This window comes from Bos mutus, chromosome 21, assembly GCF_027580195.1.
Source record: "Bos mutus isolate GX-2022 chromosome 21, NWIPB_WYAK_1.1, whole genome shotgun sequence".
Classification (NCBI taxonomy): domain Eukaryota; kingdom Metazoa; phylum Chordata; class Mammalia; order Artiodactyla; family Bovidae; genus Bos; species Bos mutus.
Window position 1 is genome coordinate 57052928 of NC_091637.1, and position 18205 is coordinate 57071132.

The window sequence follows — 18205 nt, forward strand, 5'->3', positions numbered from 1 at the left end:
AATACACAGACCCAATTATATACCTTTGGTCCAGTAACCTCACTCTTGGCTCAAATTAAATTTTTACTCTTATTTTCATCTTTATTTGTTTTTTAAACTGTTTTCTTTCCCTGTTTTAAATTTACCTTACTATATGGTTTCTATACAGCTGCCTTAAATTCTTTTGGGGACAAGATGGAGATAAATACATGAAAGTAAAAGTGTAAAGATATAGTGTGACTGCTGTCTCCTGGAGGAGCAGAAAAAAACAAGTATGGCAACTTGTCTTGGCAGAAGACACTATGATCTCCACGAAGTATGCTACTGATTGGTGAAGGACCCCTCAGGCATAGTCTGTGAAATGGCAATGTGCTTCTCATTTCTTTGTACTGCATTTAAAATCTTAGGGCATAATCCAGGTTGCTCTCCAAGTTTTTTACATTCCAAGAAGAAATGCAAAGATTCTAAACAATCATCCAGTTCAGTTCAGTCCCTCAGTTGCATCCGACTCTTTGCGACCCCATGGGCCAACTCATCCTCTGTTGTGCCCTTCTCCCGCCTTCAACATTTCCCAGCATCAGCATCAGTCCTTTCAATGAATATTCGGACTGATTTCCTTTAGGATGGACTGGCTGGATCTCCTTGCAGTCCAAAGGACTCTCAAGAGTCTTCTCCCCAACACCACAGTTCAAAAGCATCAATTCTTCGGCACTAAGCTTTCTTTATAGTCCAACTCTCGCATCCATACATGACTACTGGAAAAACCATAGCTTGATTAGATGGACCTCTGTTGGCAAAGTAATGTCTCTGCTTTTTAATATGCTATCTAGGTTGGTTATAACTTCTCTTCCAAGGAGCAAGAGTCTTTTAATTTCATGCCTGCAATCACCATCTGCAGTCATTTTGGAGCCCCCTCCCCACCCAAAAATAAAGTCTCTCACTGTTTCCCCATCTATTTGCCATACAGTGATGGGACTGGATGTCATGATCTTAGTTTTCTGAATGTTGAGTTTTAAGCCAGCTTTTTCATTCTCGTCTTTCAGCTTAATCAAAAAGCTCTTTAGTTTCTCTTTGCTTTCTCCCATAAGGGTGGTGTCATCTACATATCTGAGGTTATTGATATTTCTCCTGGCAGTCTTGATTCCAGCTTGTGCTTCATCCAGCCCAGCATTTCTCATGATGTACTCTGCATACAAGTTAAATAAGCAGAATGACAACAAACAACCTTGACGTACTCCTTACCCAATTTGGAATCAGTCCATTGTTCCATGTCCAGTTGTAACTGTTGCTTCTTGACCTGCATACAGATTTCTCAGGAGGCAGGTAAGGTGGTCTGGTATTCCCATCTCTTTCAGAATTTTCCACAGTTTGTTGTGATCCACACAGTCAAGAGACTTGGCATAGGCAATAAAGAAGAAATAGATGTTTTCTGGAACTCTCTTGCTTTTTTGATGGTCCAACAGATGTCGACAATTTGATCCCTGGTTCCTCTGCCTTTTCTAAATCCAGCTTGAACATCTGGAAGTTCACGGTTCACATACTGTTGAAGCCTGGCTTGGAGAATTTTGAGCATTACTTTGCTAGCATGTGAGATGAGTGCAATTGTGCGGTAGTTTGAACATTCTTTGGCATTGCTTTTCTTTGGGATTGGAATGAAAACAGACCTTTTCCAGTTCTGTGGCCACTGCTGAGTTTTCCAAATTTGCTGGCATACTGAGTGAAGCACTTTCACAGCATCGTCTTTCAGGATTTAAAATAGCTCAACTGGAATTCCATCACCTCCACTAGCTTTGTTCATAGTGATGCTTCCTAAGGCCCACCTGACTTCGCATTCCAGGATGTCTGGCTCTAGGTGAGTGATTACACCATCATGGTTATCTGGGTCATGAAGATCTTTTTTGTGTTGTTCTTCTGTGTATTCTTGCCACCTCTTCTTAATATCTTCTGCTTCTGTTAGGTCCATACCTTTTCTGTCCTTAATTGTGCTCATCTTTACATGAAATATTCCCTTGAAGAATCTCTAATTCTCTTGAAGAGATCTCTGGTCTTTCCCATTCTAGTGTTTTCCTCTATTTCTTTACACTGATCACTGAAGAAGGCTTTCTTATTTCTCCTTGCTATTCTTTAGAACTCTGCATTCAAATGGGTACATCTTTCCTTTTCTCCTTTGCCTTTTGGATCTTTTCTTTTCTCAGCTATTTGTAATACCTCCTCAAACAGCCATTTTGCCTTTTTGCATTTCTTTTTCTTGGGGATGGTCTTGATCACTGCCTCCTGTACAATGTCACAAACCTCCGTCCATACTTCTTCAGGTACTCTATCAGGTGTAATCTCTTGAATCTATTTGTCACTTCCACTGTATAACTGTAAGGGATTTGATTTAGGTCATACCTGAATGGTCCAGTGGTTTTCCCTACTTTCTTCAATTTAAGTCTGAATTTGGCAATAAGGAGTTCAGGATCTCAGCCATAATCAGCTCCCGGTCTTGTTTTTGCTGACTGCATAGAGCTTCTCCATCTTTGGCTGCAAAGAATATAATCAATCTGATTTTGGTGTTGACCATCTGGTGATGTCCATGTGCACAGTCTTCTCTTGTGTTGCTGGAAAAAGGTGTTTGCTATGACCAGTGCATTCTCTCGGCAAAACTCTGTTAGCCTTTGACCTGCTTCGTTTTGTACTCCAAAGCCAAATTTACCTGTTACTCCAGGTGTTTCTTGACTTCCTACTTTTGCATTCCAGTCCCCTATAGTGAAAAGGACATCTTTTTTGGGTGTTAGTTCTAAAAGGTCTTGTAGGTCTTCATAGAACCGTTCAACCTCAGCTTTTTCAGCATTACTGGTTGGGGCATAGACTTGGATTACTGTGATACTGAAAGGTTTGCCTTGAAAACGAAGAGAGATCATTCTGTCATTTTTGAGATTGCATCGAAATACTGCATTTCAGACTCTTTTGTTGACCATGATGGCTACTCCATTTCTTCTAAGGGATTCTTGCCCACAGTAGTAGATACAATGATATTCTGAGTTAAGTTCACCCATTCCAGTCCATTTTAGTTTGCTGATTCCTAAAATGTCAATGTTCACTCTTGCCATCTCCTGTTTCACCACTTCCAATTTGCCTTGATTGATGGACCTTGATTGATGAACATTTCAGGTTCCTATGCAATATTGTTCTTTACAGCATTGGACTTTACTTCCATCACCCGTCACATCCACAACTGGGTGTTGTTTTTGCTTTGGCTCTGTCTCTTCATTCTTTCTGGAGTTATTTCTCCACTGATCTCCAGTAGCATACTGGGCACCTACCAACCAGGAGAGTTCATCTTTCAGTATCCTATCTTTTTGCCTTTTCATACTGTTCATGGGGTTCTCAAGGCAAGACTACTGAAGTGGTTTGCCATTCCCTTCTCTAGGGGACCTTGTTTTGTCAGAACTCTCCACCATGACCATCTTGGGTGGCCCTACATGGCATGGCTCATAGTTTCACTGAATTATACAAGGCTGTGGCTGTGGTTCATGTGATCAGATTGGTTAGTTTTCTGTGATTGTGGTTTTCATTCTGTCTGCCCTCTGATGGATAAGGATAAGAGGCTTATGGAAGCTTCATGATGGCAGAGACGGACTGAGGTGGAAACTGAACTGACAAATCCTAACTCCTATCAGGTCTGCAACAGGACAGTGAAATAATAAGGTTAATGAAAACAAATCCTAAACAGATCAAAGCCAATTATGACAACATATGTACTACAATCAAAGCAACGTATGAAGGAAAAATACAGATGCTAAGTGGATTATTTAACTCTTCACTGCACTGCTGACTGAGATGAAAGCATTTCATAATTTTTCTAGTACAAATACAAAGAAATAGGATATGGTTTAATGAGTTTATAACTTAACATTAAAACTGCTGTATAGTTACCAGTATAAAAGTCATACAGCCAATGCAAAAAAGAAAGAAAAAAAAAATCAAATAAACTCTACCTCAAAGTATTTTTTTAACTTATTTTAAATATACTGTTAGTTTAAATTACTTAATTATAAATGATATATAAGAATACAAGAATTTGTTTAAATATACTTCTGACTAAAAATAAGTACTTGAAAACATTATTATACTTCAGGAGGACTCATACACTGAGTTTTAAGAAATGTCCGAATAGGTCAGAAATTGAATGTTGTTCTTATTTTGTGCTGCTTAAGTCTAAATATCTTCTGATACTTTACCAAAAATAAAAGAAACTGTTGTAGTGAATCTACTATTAACAGAAGCCAAGAGAATCACCATTGGGATATGCTTCTGACCTTGCCTACTGCCACAACCCCTTTGGGGAATCGCTGGTTAGGACTGGGGCTGGTTCACACTGCTCAGTGATGGTGGCAGTGAGCACAAAGGGCCCAGAGCCCTAGACACCTCGGGCTGCACAAATATGAAGCAGGCATTCCTGGGTGGGCTGACCTCCCTGGGTGGGGGAGTAACGGAGGACAGACGGGCTTCCTGGTGCACATACGAACGACAGTGAATTCGAGAGCGTATACATGATTACCTGCAGGTAGTCAGACTGGATAGCAGTAAGCAGATGGTCTTTGCTGAGTTCATAAAAAACATCCGAAGTCATGACCTGGGAAAATTCCTCACAGAGGAAATGTAAAGCTTGTCGGTGCACCCACTTAGAGCCATATGGATGAGAGCTCCACTTGAGGATGGCAATTAAGGTATCTAATGAGATGCTTTCAGCAATGATATCCTCACAGCCTAAAAGAGAAGGCAAATACTTCTTGAGATTAATCATAAATATTATTGAACATTAGTGTGTTAGACACCAATCTTAAAAGTAGCAATAGGAAAAAAGAAGACAGAGATAATAAAATCTCATGGAAGTCACCAAGACTTGATGGGATGGGGTAGCAACTGGTAACCATAATAGATTTTGACAACTGCAGGGAATCTGCTGTTCCACAAAGATCTACATAAAAAGGCAGGAATCCTCATAATTGTTTAAGAAAATAAACATCTATGTGCAACTCAAAATCTGTACAGGACACAGCAGAGAGCACTAGACCAGCGGGGAAAGAAGGAAGAAGAGGCACGGATGATCCAGCTGTGGGAACTGGCAAGTTGAGGTTTGGATGACACCTGACGGATAAGTGAACCCACACTTAGGGGTATGGGTGGGCTGTCTTCTAGGGACTATGAGGATATCTGTTCTTGGTATTATTCTAGTAAAAAACCAACACATTGCATCGTTGATAGTTTCATCCCTTAGAGTACTGCAGTTTTTTGTTCATTTGTTGAACTAAAAAGAAATACATGGTTTAAGTGAAAAGGACCAGGATCCTGGAGAAAGTGACTATGGCACTTTAAGTGCTTTAAGAAGAGAAGAAAAACATCTGAGGATAGTCAGCTATATTCCTTAGAAAAAATAGTTTCAAAATACAAAGATGAAACACAAAGAGAATTGGAGTGACAAAGACTGTAAGGGAAAATGGCTAAAGTTGGACACACATTCTTCACAGCTAAGTTTAAAATACAAAAAGAATCCCAATAATGGGGGGATTAGATGCCACTGCCACCACCACAAATGTGGCTAAACAGGCTGCTCTCTAATGAGCTCGGAGGTTTAAAAGATACAATAAAAGGTAGAAAGGTCAGCAATGAACTCTGCAGACTTTCCAAGCTCAAGGTTCTTGTGAACCTGTGAAAAGAGAAAGATAATGATTCCCATTTTCAGGTGATGTATGATCATTAGGAGCCAATATAGAGTTTGTAAGAAGTAATGCATCCTTCCCTTTTGATATGACAACAGAGAAACCGAGTATCACAGAGAACTGTGTAACCTAATCTCTGTAAAGCATTTAACAGAACACTTCATGATGTCTCTAGATTGTTAGCTCAGAAGATGGGGACCGCTGTCTTCACTTTATCACTGGTATCTTCTTCCACATGGTAGGCACTGAATAAAAATTTGCTGAATGTACAAATGAGATCTTTGAAGGTAAGACAAAAAGATGTGGAGGGGTGACAGACGAGTGGCTAACAGAACCATGTGTAAGAAGCACTGGTCAACTCCTGAGATGGAGTGGAAAGTCTCTACTTCTCTGATGTTCATCAAGCTGGAAAGTAGGCTTCAAAGTCTTGAGATAACCTAAAGCTGGGAAACACAGTTTAAAATACACTGGATAAAATGGTCAAAATTAGCTAAAAAGATGGATCAAAATGAAGGTGAAATCTAACTAACAAAATCTTAAGTTCTGTATTTAAAGAGAGTCAACTACAGAGTAGATGACAAGAAGAGCTAGCTTAACTACAACCATTATGTAAAGATAGTATCTGGGTATATTAATTGAATGAATGCAAAATGTGAAATGGTTACTATAAAGCTAAACCAATCACAGGCTTTTAAGACACAAGCAAAGAGTCATAATGAAGGAACAATGCTGCACTGCTGTCCTGTCGGGTGCTGTGTTCTGTTCTAAGCTCTGTGGTTTTAGACCGGCAATGGCAAAACTCTAGGATTCTCAGAGGTGGGCAAAAGTACAGTGAAGAGTTTGAGACCTGTTAATGAAAAAAGGTCTAAACAAACAATATTATTATTGATTTATGTAAGAGAAACCCAAGGAGAGATGTAAGAGCTATCTTTCAACGTCTGATAGAATCTTGAACCTCATGAGGCAGAAAAAAAAAAAAAGACCAATTACCTGTGGTTCCAAGGGCAAGTCCTGGGAAACAAATGGATGGTAAAAGAAGAGATTCTGACTCACTATTAAGAAATTTCTAACAATCAGAACTGTTCTCCTTACCTCTCCTCAAAAAAAAGGATCCCTCTAGAAAAAAGATCCCTCCAGAAAAATGTAGGAGCAGAGGTTAGCTCATCACATTATGGGTAGAGTACCAAGAACCCTTGGACTTCCCTGGTGGCTCAGCGGTAAAAATCCACCTGCCAGTTCAGGAGACATGGGTTCGATCCCTGGGTCAGGAAGATCCCCTGGAGAAGGAAATGGCAACCTACTCCAGTGTTCTTGCTTGGGAAATCTTACGCACAGAGGAGCCTGGTGGGCCACAGTTCATGGGGTCACAAGAGTCAGGCATGACTTAGCAACTAAACAACAATAACCAAGAACCCTTATGCTGGGTATGGAACTAAAGAAGGATGACATCCAAGCTCTTTGGTCATAATGATAAAATCATTTTTAGAAATAACAGAGTAAGTGTGTGTGTGGCCCACGCGCATGAGCACTCAGTTGTAAGAGAGTAATTAAATCTAAAGACTGAAGATTAATTTATTTAATCTAAACCTTAAAATGGCATCCTTATAAAGTGATATCTGCATGTAAATGACACCAGAGGCATGAATATGAGCTCATGAAAAGTGGGAAATATGGAAGTCCTGGACAGTTCTCATTTTACAGTGTCTTGAATGCCAAGCTGAGGAGGACAGGCCTCGCCCAGTAGCCAATGGAGGACTTCTGCTGTTTTAAAGCAGGCAGTGGAGTAGAGTTGAGTAGTATGAGTCAACATGACAGCAAAGGCAATCTGGTAGATGTGCTTGGTGGCAAATTAAGAGAAAAAGTGGTTATTTAAAAGAATGTGTCACAGTCCTACTAAAACCAGGATATTGGCAGAGGAAAGAAAGAGAAAGATAACATCATATGTTTAAACTTTTCAAGTTTACAAAGATATGAAAAACGGACTTTGAAATCAGATTGGCTTGAGACCCCAACTTGGGCATTTAAGCAGAAAAGTCACTTTGGGCAAACCACTTAACCACCCTGAGTCTCTGAATTTTTCCTTCCTAAGTCCTCCACATTCTTTTAGAATCAGCTGAGATATTGCCTCTTTCAAAAGCCTACCTTGAGCCCATTCCCCAAAGCCTAAGTCAAAAGTTAGGTGTTCCTCCTACCTGAAATTTTCCACAATGTCCTGTGTTTCTCTCTGTAATAGCATTAAATTCTCATACTAATTTAGTTTACATTTCTGACATACTTGTCTGACTCCTCTGTCAGACTGAGCGCTTCTCTGGGGTAGTGACCTCCCTTTATCTCTGATGCTATAGCACCTGACACCTGGTAGATAATTAAAAACAAAACATAATGCTAACATTTTTGAAATTTATTATGTACCAAGCTCTGTGCTTAATTTTGATAATATTCTTGAAGAAGGTAATATTATAATTCCCATTTTACAGATGAGAAAACTAAGACTCACAAAGATGAATTAACTTGCCCAAGGTCATACAGCCAGGAAGAAAGAAAGTCATACTTAATGAAACATCCTTTCCTTCCATCCTAAAAATCTCTTTCCTTGTCATGCCTCTTAACTTAGGTCTTCTACTAATCAACGCTCAATATAACTTCTTCACTTAGAACTGCCTCTCTCATGAACAGAAAAGCACCTTCAAACATGGTGATGTTAACTCAGAAATGTAAAAGAAAATTGGGCCAAAATTTTAAAAAAGGTGGAAGGGACACTTTAAAGAGATTTATCTAGTATTGTCAAAATTAGTATTTTCATGTTATAGTAAACAATTTCAGTTAGTGGTAATTTATCTTTTGTTAAGTTTGTCAATAATGGAATGAAAATGTAAATACTATAGCAGCAAGGTCAAATGGATGCTGGCAGGGGAAAGGCTAGGAAATGAGATACAAAGAGGCTTCACACAAAGACATTTCCTTGGAAAAATCTGGACCAGTCTTGTAAAACACTACTGCACACTCAAAGATGGTCAGATTCTTGATGATGAAGTGTTGATAACCCAAATCCCAAAAGACTAATGGATAAATGAGAAGGTCCATTTATGTACAGTGGAAGTATTCATTTCTAGTCAGTGGAAAGTCTATCTGAGCTCTTCTCAAACTATCTTGCATCAGGGAACAGATTTTTAAGTTTGCTTCTTTTTAAGTTTCCAATCTAACACAAACCAATATCTTAGTAAAATTCAGTAAAAACACTGCTTGAATACTGTGTCAATGTCAAATTGCTACAAAAGTTTTAAAATGCATACTCTCAGTTTCCTTATTATCTCACTGTAGATCCACTTTCAATCAGTTCAGTTCAGTCACTTAGTTGTGCCCAACTCTTTGCAACCCCATGGACTGCAGCACGCCAGGCCCCCCTGGCCATCACCAACTCCAGGAGCTTGCTCAAGCTCAAGGCCATAGAGTCAGTGATGCCATCCAAACATCTCATCCTCTGTCGTCTCCTTCTCCTCCCGCCTTCAATCTTTCCCAGCATCAGGGTCTTTTCCAATGAGTCAGTTCTTCACATTAGGTGGCCAAAGAACTGGAGTTTCAGCTTCAGCATCTGTTCTTCCAATGAATATTCAGGACTGATTTCCTTTAGGATGGACTGGTTGGATCTCCTTGCAGTCCAAGGGACACTCAAGACTCTTCTCCAGCACTACAGTTCAAAAGCATCAATTTTTCGACGCTCAGCTTTCTTTATAGTCCAACTCTCACATCCACACATGATTACTGGAAAAACCATAGCTTTGACTGCTGCTGCTGCTGAGTCGCTTCAGTCGTGTCTGACTCTGTGCGACCCCATAGACGGCACCCTACCAGGCTCCTCTGTCCCTGGGATTCTTCAGGCAAGAACACTGGAGTGGGTTGCCATTTCCTTCTCCAATGCATGAAAGTGAAAAGTGAAACTGAAGTCCCTCAGTCGTGTCTGACTCTTCATGACCCCATGAACTGTAGCCTACCAGGCTCTTCCATCCATGGGATTTCCCAGGCAAGAGTACTGGAGTGGGGTGCCATTGCCTTCTTCAAGCTTTGACTAGATGGACCTTTGGTGGCAAAGCAATGTCTCTGCTTTTCAATATGCTGTCTAGGTTGGTCATAGTTTTTCTTCCAAGGAGGAAGCGTCTTTGAATTTCATGGCTGCAGTCACCATCTGCAGTGATTTTGGAGCCCCCTTCCCCCCAAAAAATAAAGTCTCTCACTGTTTCCCCATCTATTTGCCATCAAGTGATGGGATTGGATGCCATGGTCTTAGTTTTCTGAATGTTGAGTTTTAAGCCAGCTTTTTCACTCTCCTCTTTCACCTTCATCAAGAGGCTGTTTAGTTCTTCTTTGTTTTCTGCCATAAGGGTGGTGTCATCTTCATATCTGAGGTTATTGATACTTCTCCCAGCAATCAGATTCCAGCTTGTTCTTCATACAGTCTGGCATTTCATATGATGTATTCTGCATATAAGTTAAATAACTTATACAGGGTGACAATATACAGCCTTGACATACTCCTTTCCCAATTTGGAACCAGTCCATAGTTCCATGTCCGGTTTTAATTGTTGCTTCTTGACCTGCATACAGATTTCTCAGGAGGCAGGTCAGGTGGTCTAGTATTCCCATGTCTTGAAGAATTTTCCACAGTTTGTTGTGAGCCACACACCACTTAGAACACTGCTGAACAGGGAGTAGCACCATTCTGTCTAAAATCCTTTCCCCTCTGTCAGTTTCAGGATATAGGGAAGTCAGGACTGTTTCTTCCCATTTGGTCCTAATTAACTTCCAGAGGGCATGCTTGCTCTTCTTCCCTATAGAACTCACTGACTACACTGCCTCACTACAGACAAAATATTACATATATTTCTTTAAATAAAACTAAACAACACAGAATGATTACTTTATCTTCTTAAACTAGAAGTTTAGAGCTTATGAGTCTATTGTCCACACATGCTAGATTACTGTTTAGACACAGTCCCTACCGCCAGCCTTCTGATCCCCACCGCCCCTCAATGGGCAGAGTGTTACTTCCCTGCAACAAGACTTTGGAACTGGCTGTGACATCAGGTTTGACCAATTAAATATTTGGAATTCTCCAGGCCAGAATACTGGAGTGGGTAGCTTTTCCCTTCTCCAGGGAAATCTCCCCAACCCAGGGATCAAACCCTGGTCTACACTGCAGGCGGATTCTTTACCAGTTGAGCCACAAGGGAAGCCCAAGAACACTGGAGTGGATAGCCTATCCCTTATCCAGCGGATCTTTCTGACCCAGGAATTGAACCGGGGTTTCCTGTGTTGCAGGCAGATTCTTTATCAACTGAGCTATCATGGAAGCCCAATTAAATGTTAGTGAATGTGATATGACCAAAGGCTTCAAAAGTACTTTTGGGAACTGGGCTTGCCCACTTGTCTTCTGCCACCGCTATGGTAAGAACACACAGAGCTAGTCTGTTGGTCCCAGGAGGAAAGTGAGCAGCAGTGGGAACAGAACTGCCAGTCCTGTTCAACCATGGTGGCCGTCAGAGTGACCCCAGCTGCTGCAAACCTAAATCTCTGATTTAAGCTCACCTGGAAATTTGTGAGAAACATGTTTTTTGTTAAATGCCACTGAAATTCTCTGGTTGTTGTTATATAGCAATGGCTGACTAATAAACCAGAGAACTTTTTGGATGAATCAAAAGCTTTTAACAATGTCCTCATAACAGAAAAACTCATCTGGAGCCTAGACATTTAACATCTCAAAGATGCCCATGTATTCTGCTCAGGTAGGAGATCTTCAATGATGTTGATGTGAGGTTGGCAGAGAGTATGAAGTAAACATTTTACAGTTCTTTTGTGCTTCTGTGATAACTCCATTTTATAGATCCATCTCCTATTTTTTTAATCCTTTTCTTCTACTTTCTTTCACCAGAATATTTTCTTTCTAATCCTTAATGATGGCAGAAATGCTTCTTTTCAAAAATTTGAGCTACATAACATGAATGATCAAGGCAGAAATACAAAGAAGTAAAACAATTAGACATTTAGTGATACCAATGAGTGTTACTCTGCATGATAAACAGGGCCATTTTCTGTTTTTATTATGAACATTTTTGTTTTTCTCCTCTCCATGTACCTCTGATAACCAAAATATACGTCGATGTTGACAGATTTTCTGAATATGCTGCCAGAATCTGTCTTTACTGCTGCTCTCATACTCTTCATTACTCCCAGGTACATCGTCATACATGTTTCACCAATTATCAGTGGGGAACCTTTCATTGGCTTATAGCCATCAGAAAATATATAAGTGGCTTCCAGATTTAGAATTTCATATTGGGTTAGAGGTGGGAAGAGGAAGAAAGAAATAGACAAGGGGGAAGAAAGAAGAGGAATTATGGAGGAGATTATGGCTTGCCCCACAACATAAAGCAATATGGTAAGGTTAGAAGAAGGCTGGCCTTAGAGTAGGCACTTCAGTGGTGACTCTTCAGTGGCACCAGAGTTAGAATTAAGACTTCAAGTGCAAATAGGCTCAAGAAAAAAGCTGCTTCAATTCTTTCCTACTAAACTGTATGGGACTGATTCCAAATCCTAAGGAAAGGAATTATGAAACAAGTGGGAAGTGACAGCAGCATGAAGTAGTAGATAGAGCACTGAAGGTTCTAAATTCAGGTAATTATATCACTAACTCTTGGCTCTCACTTATCATCCAGTGATAAGTGCTGGATCAAAGCATCCCACGCTCTGTTAGTCTCATTTCCTTATACCCAGGATGAAATGATGCCATCAGAGTTCTGAGGATCATGTTAAAAATACTCAGGAGCCCATGTGTCCATGGGGCGTCCCTAGTGGCTCAGTCAATGAAGAATCTGCCTGCAATGCAGGAGACCTGGGTTCAATCCTTGGGTTGGGAAGATCCCCTGGAGTAGGAAATGGCAACCCACGCCAGTATTCTTGCCTGGAGAATTTCATGGACAGAGAAGCCTACTGGGCTACAGTCTGTGGGGCTGCAAACAGTCGGGCATGACTCTGAGCAACCGACACTTTCACTTTCAACCTGTCCATGAGCACTATGCTTCTCCTAGGCAAGAAATCTTCAGTCCGCTGCACCAATTCACCCTCTTTTCTCTCTCTCCCTCATATACACACATGAAACTAATGTTTCTGATTCTTCCTTCAAAAACACAATTTGATTAGTTTTGTTTTCTATCAACACCACCTTGGTTCAAATACTCCATACTTCACACCTTAATTATAGAAAAGCTTCCGACTGTCTCCATGCCTTCAGTATTCTAATCCACAATGATCACACCGTTGAAAGGTTTGCTTTCTAAGACACCACTATCAACACATCATCCCTGTACATCTGTTTTAAAAAGGCAACCAGAATTCCAGATCCAAGGCAGAAATGAGCATCAGACACGTGGGTGAGAAGACAAGACGATCTACGCCATGGTGCTTTTCACCGCTACTCCCGGGACTCTGCAACACCTGACAGCTGGTTAGATAAATGCTCCTCTCTGCCATCTTTCAGGAGGACCATTCTAAAGAAGACTGTACAAAATTCCTCGAAGCTCCTGGCAGGCTTGAAGCCCCATAACCTCCACTGGTGACCAACACTACGGGCCACTCTTCTGCTGCTTCTCCTCCTCCCTGGTTTCATTCCCCCCAATTCTCCCCTGTTCATGGGATTCCTTACCAAATAACTGCAAGCAAGCCTTTTAGGCTGTTTCAGCACAGGCTATGGGGAAATGGGAGGGGACACCCACACTATGATAGTAAGGCAAGTGGCTCCAGGAAATAAAATTCTTGAGAAAGATTCTGGAACTAGATCATTCCCTGGTAAGATGGCCAAGAGGACCCCATCCTAATGGCAAGTGGGATGGTGACAACCCCTGCCTGTTGCAGTGACAGTACTAAGGTTTTTCACTAAGGGAAGTGTTAGTTTAGCAGCAGTGGTTGTGGCTGCACTTGAACAGAAACATGAGTGATTCTAAGACCTGGTGCTGGCTGGCTTAGAAGTCATGAAAAAAGAAAATGACAGTCACTCTTTAAGCCTAAGAATTCTGTCAAAACAAGGAAACTTCTAGATTGGTGTTCAAAGATACCCTTACTTCCTAGAGCTACAGAAAAGACTGCCAAAACTTAGGCTCAAGATTTAATTTTATCAGATCTATGAAGAAGATCGGAACAAAATCTTGACAAACCTATGACAAAATGTGGATCCTGAGAGGAAGAGCTGGACACAGAAACCTTGAAAGGGGCTATGTGGTGGATGAGGAATGCTAAGCCCCAAGATTCACCTGGACTTTCCAGGGTGGGAGAAGCAGCACCCTGCTCCCAACTCCCTGCTGGAGGACAGCAGGCTTCTCTTGCCAGAAGATCCTGAAGGTGCCTGAAAAGACAATGCTGTCCTCTTCAGTATCTGCCCCAGCCTCCTCTCGCTAGCTCCAGACCAAAAATCAGGATCTGTTCAAGCATAATCACAGTTTGAGGGAGAAAGTACAGTCCCTGTTCTGGGAAGAAAGAGCACATACACCCAAAGAACTGCACGACCTGGATGTAAATACTGCGGGAGTGCTTACTGAGAGTCCTGGGCCAGGCTGTGAGGTGTGGGGCAGGACAACAGGAGCAGGAAGGTGCGCTTCCAGAACCCAAGGGACTCAACTGCAGCACCTTTTGGTGCTTCTCTGCTCGGGGATAACGGAACCTGGGCAATTGCAGATGTTTCTGGGATGAAGGTCTGGGTCCTCTCACCTGGTAGGCTATCTAGACCTGGTGAAATGTTGGCAAAGCAGGAAGAAAATCTAGGTGCAGTGATGAAAGACGGAGACTGTGCTGATCTGTACTGTTTACACTTCTCTAAGCTAAAACTCTTTTGCACAATCATCCCCAAAGTTGGCCAAAACAGAAATGTGTGATGTGAAAGGAAGCAGCAGCAGCCATCACTCTCTAAAAATCACTGAAGCTAGATGTGGTGAAAGGCAGACACAGAGGTGCCCGTGGAGCCTAGCTTTCCTTGCTCTCTGCAATCCGCATCCAGCTCTCCCTCCCAACTGCAGCTCTGGTGACAACCCTGGCCCCAGGCCACCACCAGGCGCTTGGCTGCAGACCCACAGATAGGCCACTGTCCCCTGTGCGGCCCCACCTCACTGCCTCGACATCCTTGGCTTCCCAGGTTGACTGGTTGTTAACTCCTTTGGGTCCAACCCCCTCCACCGCAGCAGACCTTCACTGCCCCAGCTTCTCCCACAACTGTGTAAGGACCAATTCCTACAATGATTCCCTTACCCCATAAGTCACTGTTGCTCAGCTTCCCTGACTGAAACCCGAGTGATACAGTTATGATGAGAATATCAATGAAAGCCTCTACCCAACTGCAGCAGCTGAGATTGTGGCTAATTGTATCATCTTTCCTGAACTGAGTCTTTTATAGAGGTGCGGCTGGTTAGCACCTTGAAGGCTCTGTGGTAAACTGGATTTAAATTACTGCTCTCCTCTAATTAAGTTAAATCACATGCAACTGTTGCTATTAAACCATTCTACCCTATGAAAGTCAGAAGATTAATCTATTTGTTTTCTGTTGCTATACAACAAATGATTACAAACATAGTAGGTTAAATCAACAAACAAATCATCTCATATTTTCTGGGCACAGGTCACCTGGGTCCTCAGGGTTTCCTAAGGCTGCAATCAAGGTGTCAACTAGGTTCACATTCTCAATTAGGGAAGAATTTGCTTCCAAGTTCATTCAGGTTGCTGGCAAAAATCGTTTCCTTGCCGCCGTATAACTAAAGGCCCAGCTTCTTGCTGGTTATTAGCTGAGGGTTCACAATCTCCTCCAAGAGGCTGCCTGTAGTTCTTTTCATGCAGTCCACTCAACAGGCCATCATACAACACAAAAGCTGACTTCTTCAAAGCTGGCAGGGTAAAAAGTCTCTAGTCTCTGGGGAACAGAAAGTTGAGAGGGCAGGAGACGTTCTGATGAGTCCCCTTTTGAATTCTGCTCCATTTGAATGTATTATCTACTCAAAAAATAAAAACAAAAAAACAAAAAAAAAAACACACCAGGCTAGGGAAGGTGCCAGGAGTCCCTTCCCTCAGGGCTCAACATAAAATCAATCACTGTCCACAAAATGCAAGCAAATAGTGGGAGGGATATCAGAAGGTTCTCTGCTCTGAGAACATGACTCCCTTTTGATGCGGAAGACACATATCACTGAGATTCACGTTGCTTGTGTGAAAATATACAAATAGTGCTGGTACTCTTCACTCTCACAGCTCTGCCAAGCTATGGGAGGGGGAAAAACAGACAAAGATGTGAAAGAAGCTGAAAATATCTACACAACAACTTTGGTAACTAGAGGAGGAGGCTAAAGCACACAGGCAGCAAGTGATAAAAGACTGAAGGGTTCTCTTTTTACCACGAAAGGAAACAAACAAAAAAGACCAAGAATCTCTAAGATATGTAGTTAAATACAGATTTGTATTTCTCTAATGTTTATACTATTAATTCTAATATGACATTTTAAATTATTTGTTCTTTGGTATTTTGGGGGGTGAAAATAGCATAATGAAAGGGAAAAGCAGTCATGGGGATGTCCGTTCTCTTGACACAGATACTGTATATAAGCCTCTGCTAAATTAAAATGCAAGGAGATCTAATTCTGGGATCTACAGGATGCCTGAATTCCTCGAAATTGACATATGTTCTTTTGTTCAGGCATCTATCTGGAAGAGAGATGTCAAGACACACCACTAGAGTCAGACTGATACGAGACCCAACACCATGATCTGAGACCCAATCCCAACTCCCTATAGCTGTGTGATGTGTGAAATTCTGCCTGATTCCTCATCTGAAAAAATGTTTCTTAATTCTACCTCATCTGGTTATTTTGAGGATTAAATAATATACACAGAGCACTTAGCACATTAACTTATGATACACATTAATAAGTAGCAGCTATTACTATAATTGGTGCATTGCAGTCCATGGTTCGCAGAGTTGGACACGACTTAACGACTGAACAACAGTTACTGTAATTAGGTTTTCTTGAAGAGGGCATCCACTGTACTGGGGTATTCTAATTCAAAAGCAAGTACAGGGATCTGTGGGGGTGAGAGAGGGTAGGAAACGAGCACAATCTTAAGAGAGCAGAGCAAAGATCATAAAGGGAACAGAAATGGCCAGTGACAACCTAAATGTATTGGGGTCTCTCACAGATCTCTCACAGATCTCACAGATTTTAACAAGATCACACTTGTTAAAATGCTACATAAAATCAACCCTAGTACTCGATATGTGAAAAACTCAGAGGTTCATTCCTTTTTATCTAAAAACAAAAAATACCCCTTTATACCTATACCTTGTTTATTACCCCATCACTTCATGGCAAATACATTGTTTATACCCATCACTTCACAGCAAATAGATGGGGAAACGATGGAAACAGTGGGCTCCAAAATCACTGCAGATGGTGACTGCAGCCATGAAATTAAAAGATGCTTACTCCTTGGGAGAAAAGCGATGACCAACATAGACAGCATATTAAATAGCAGAGACATTATTTTGCCAACAAAAGTCCATCTAGTCAAAGCTACGGTTTTTCCAGTAGTTATGTACGGATGTGAGAGTTGGACTATGAAGAAAGGTGAGCAATGAAGAACTAATATTGGAGAAGACTCGTGAGAGTCTCTTGGACTACAAGGAGATCTAGCCAGTCCATCCTAAAGGAAATCAGTCCTGAATATTCACTGGAAGGACTGATGCTGAAGCTGAAACTCCAATACTTTGGCCACTTGATGCGAAGAACTGACTCCTTGGAAAAGACCCTGATGCAGGGAAAGATTGAAGGCAGGAGGAGAAGGGGACGACAGAGGATGAGATGTTTGGATGGCATCACCGACTCGATAGACATGAGTTTGAGTACGCTCTGGGAGTTGGTGATGAACAGGGAAGCCTGGCGTGCTGCAGTCCATGGGGTTGCAGAGTCGGACAGGGCTGAGTGAATGAACTGAACTGGTTTATTATTCTTAAACCATTTTCCCACTAGTAACAAAATTTAGTGTCCTTAATTCTATCATCATAATAAGGGAAAAATCCAAAGCGTTTGAGGGAGAGACATGTAATTAATGATTTTTAGAAAAGTTTTTGATATCTACTGGTTTAGTTATCTCCTCAGTATAATCATGTGCTCCATTTGAAACAAGGCACCTCACAGATGACTTCCACTTACAGAAATCTTATTCTCTTTCTCCTTTAAATAGAAAACAATAGGTCTAGAGTTGAAAACCCAGGATTCAAATCTTGGCCTTAACACTTTCTAGTTGTAACCTCCAGTGACAGTATTTTCAAGCCTCAGTTTATCTGTAAAATAGAGATAACACCTACCACAGAGGGCAATGTGAACTGAAAGCTTACACAATACCTGGCAAAAAAATAGGTGTTCAAAAAAATTCTACTGAATAAACACATTAAATAGAGTATGGAATTTTTAAAAAGAATAGTGACTTTTGATGTGTAA

The 18205-nt window shown here is 41.2% G+C and overlaps 1 protein-coding gene across 2 annotated transcripts in view; it reads right to left on the reverse strand.

Annotated features, from left to right (window-relative positions):
- The window catches only part of BTBD7 (BTB domain containing 7), an 88974-nt gene that overhangs the window by 21267 nt on the left and 49502 nt on the right, over positions 1–18205 (reverse strand). For both annotated transcript variants that reach the window (XM_070357877.1, XM_070357878.1), the window contains exon 4: positions 4523–4731. In XM_070357877.1, the coding sequence (XP_070213978.1) occupies positions 4523–4731 (209 nt within the window). The remainder of the gene's footprint in view (positions 1–4522; positions 4732–18205) is intronic.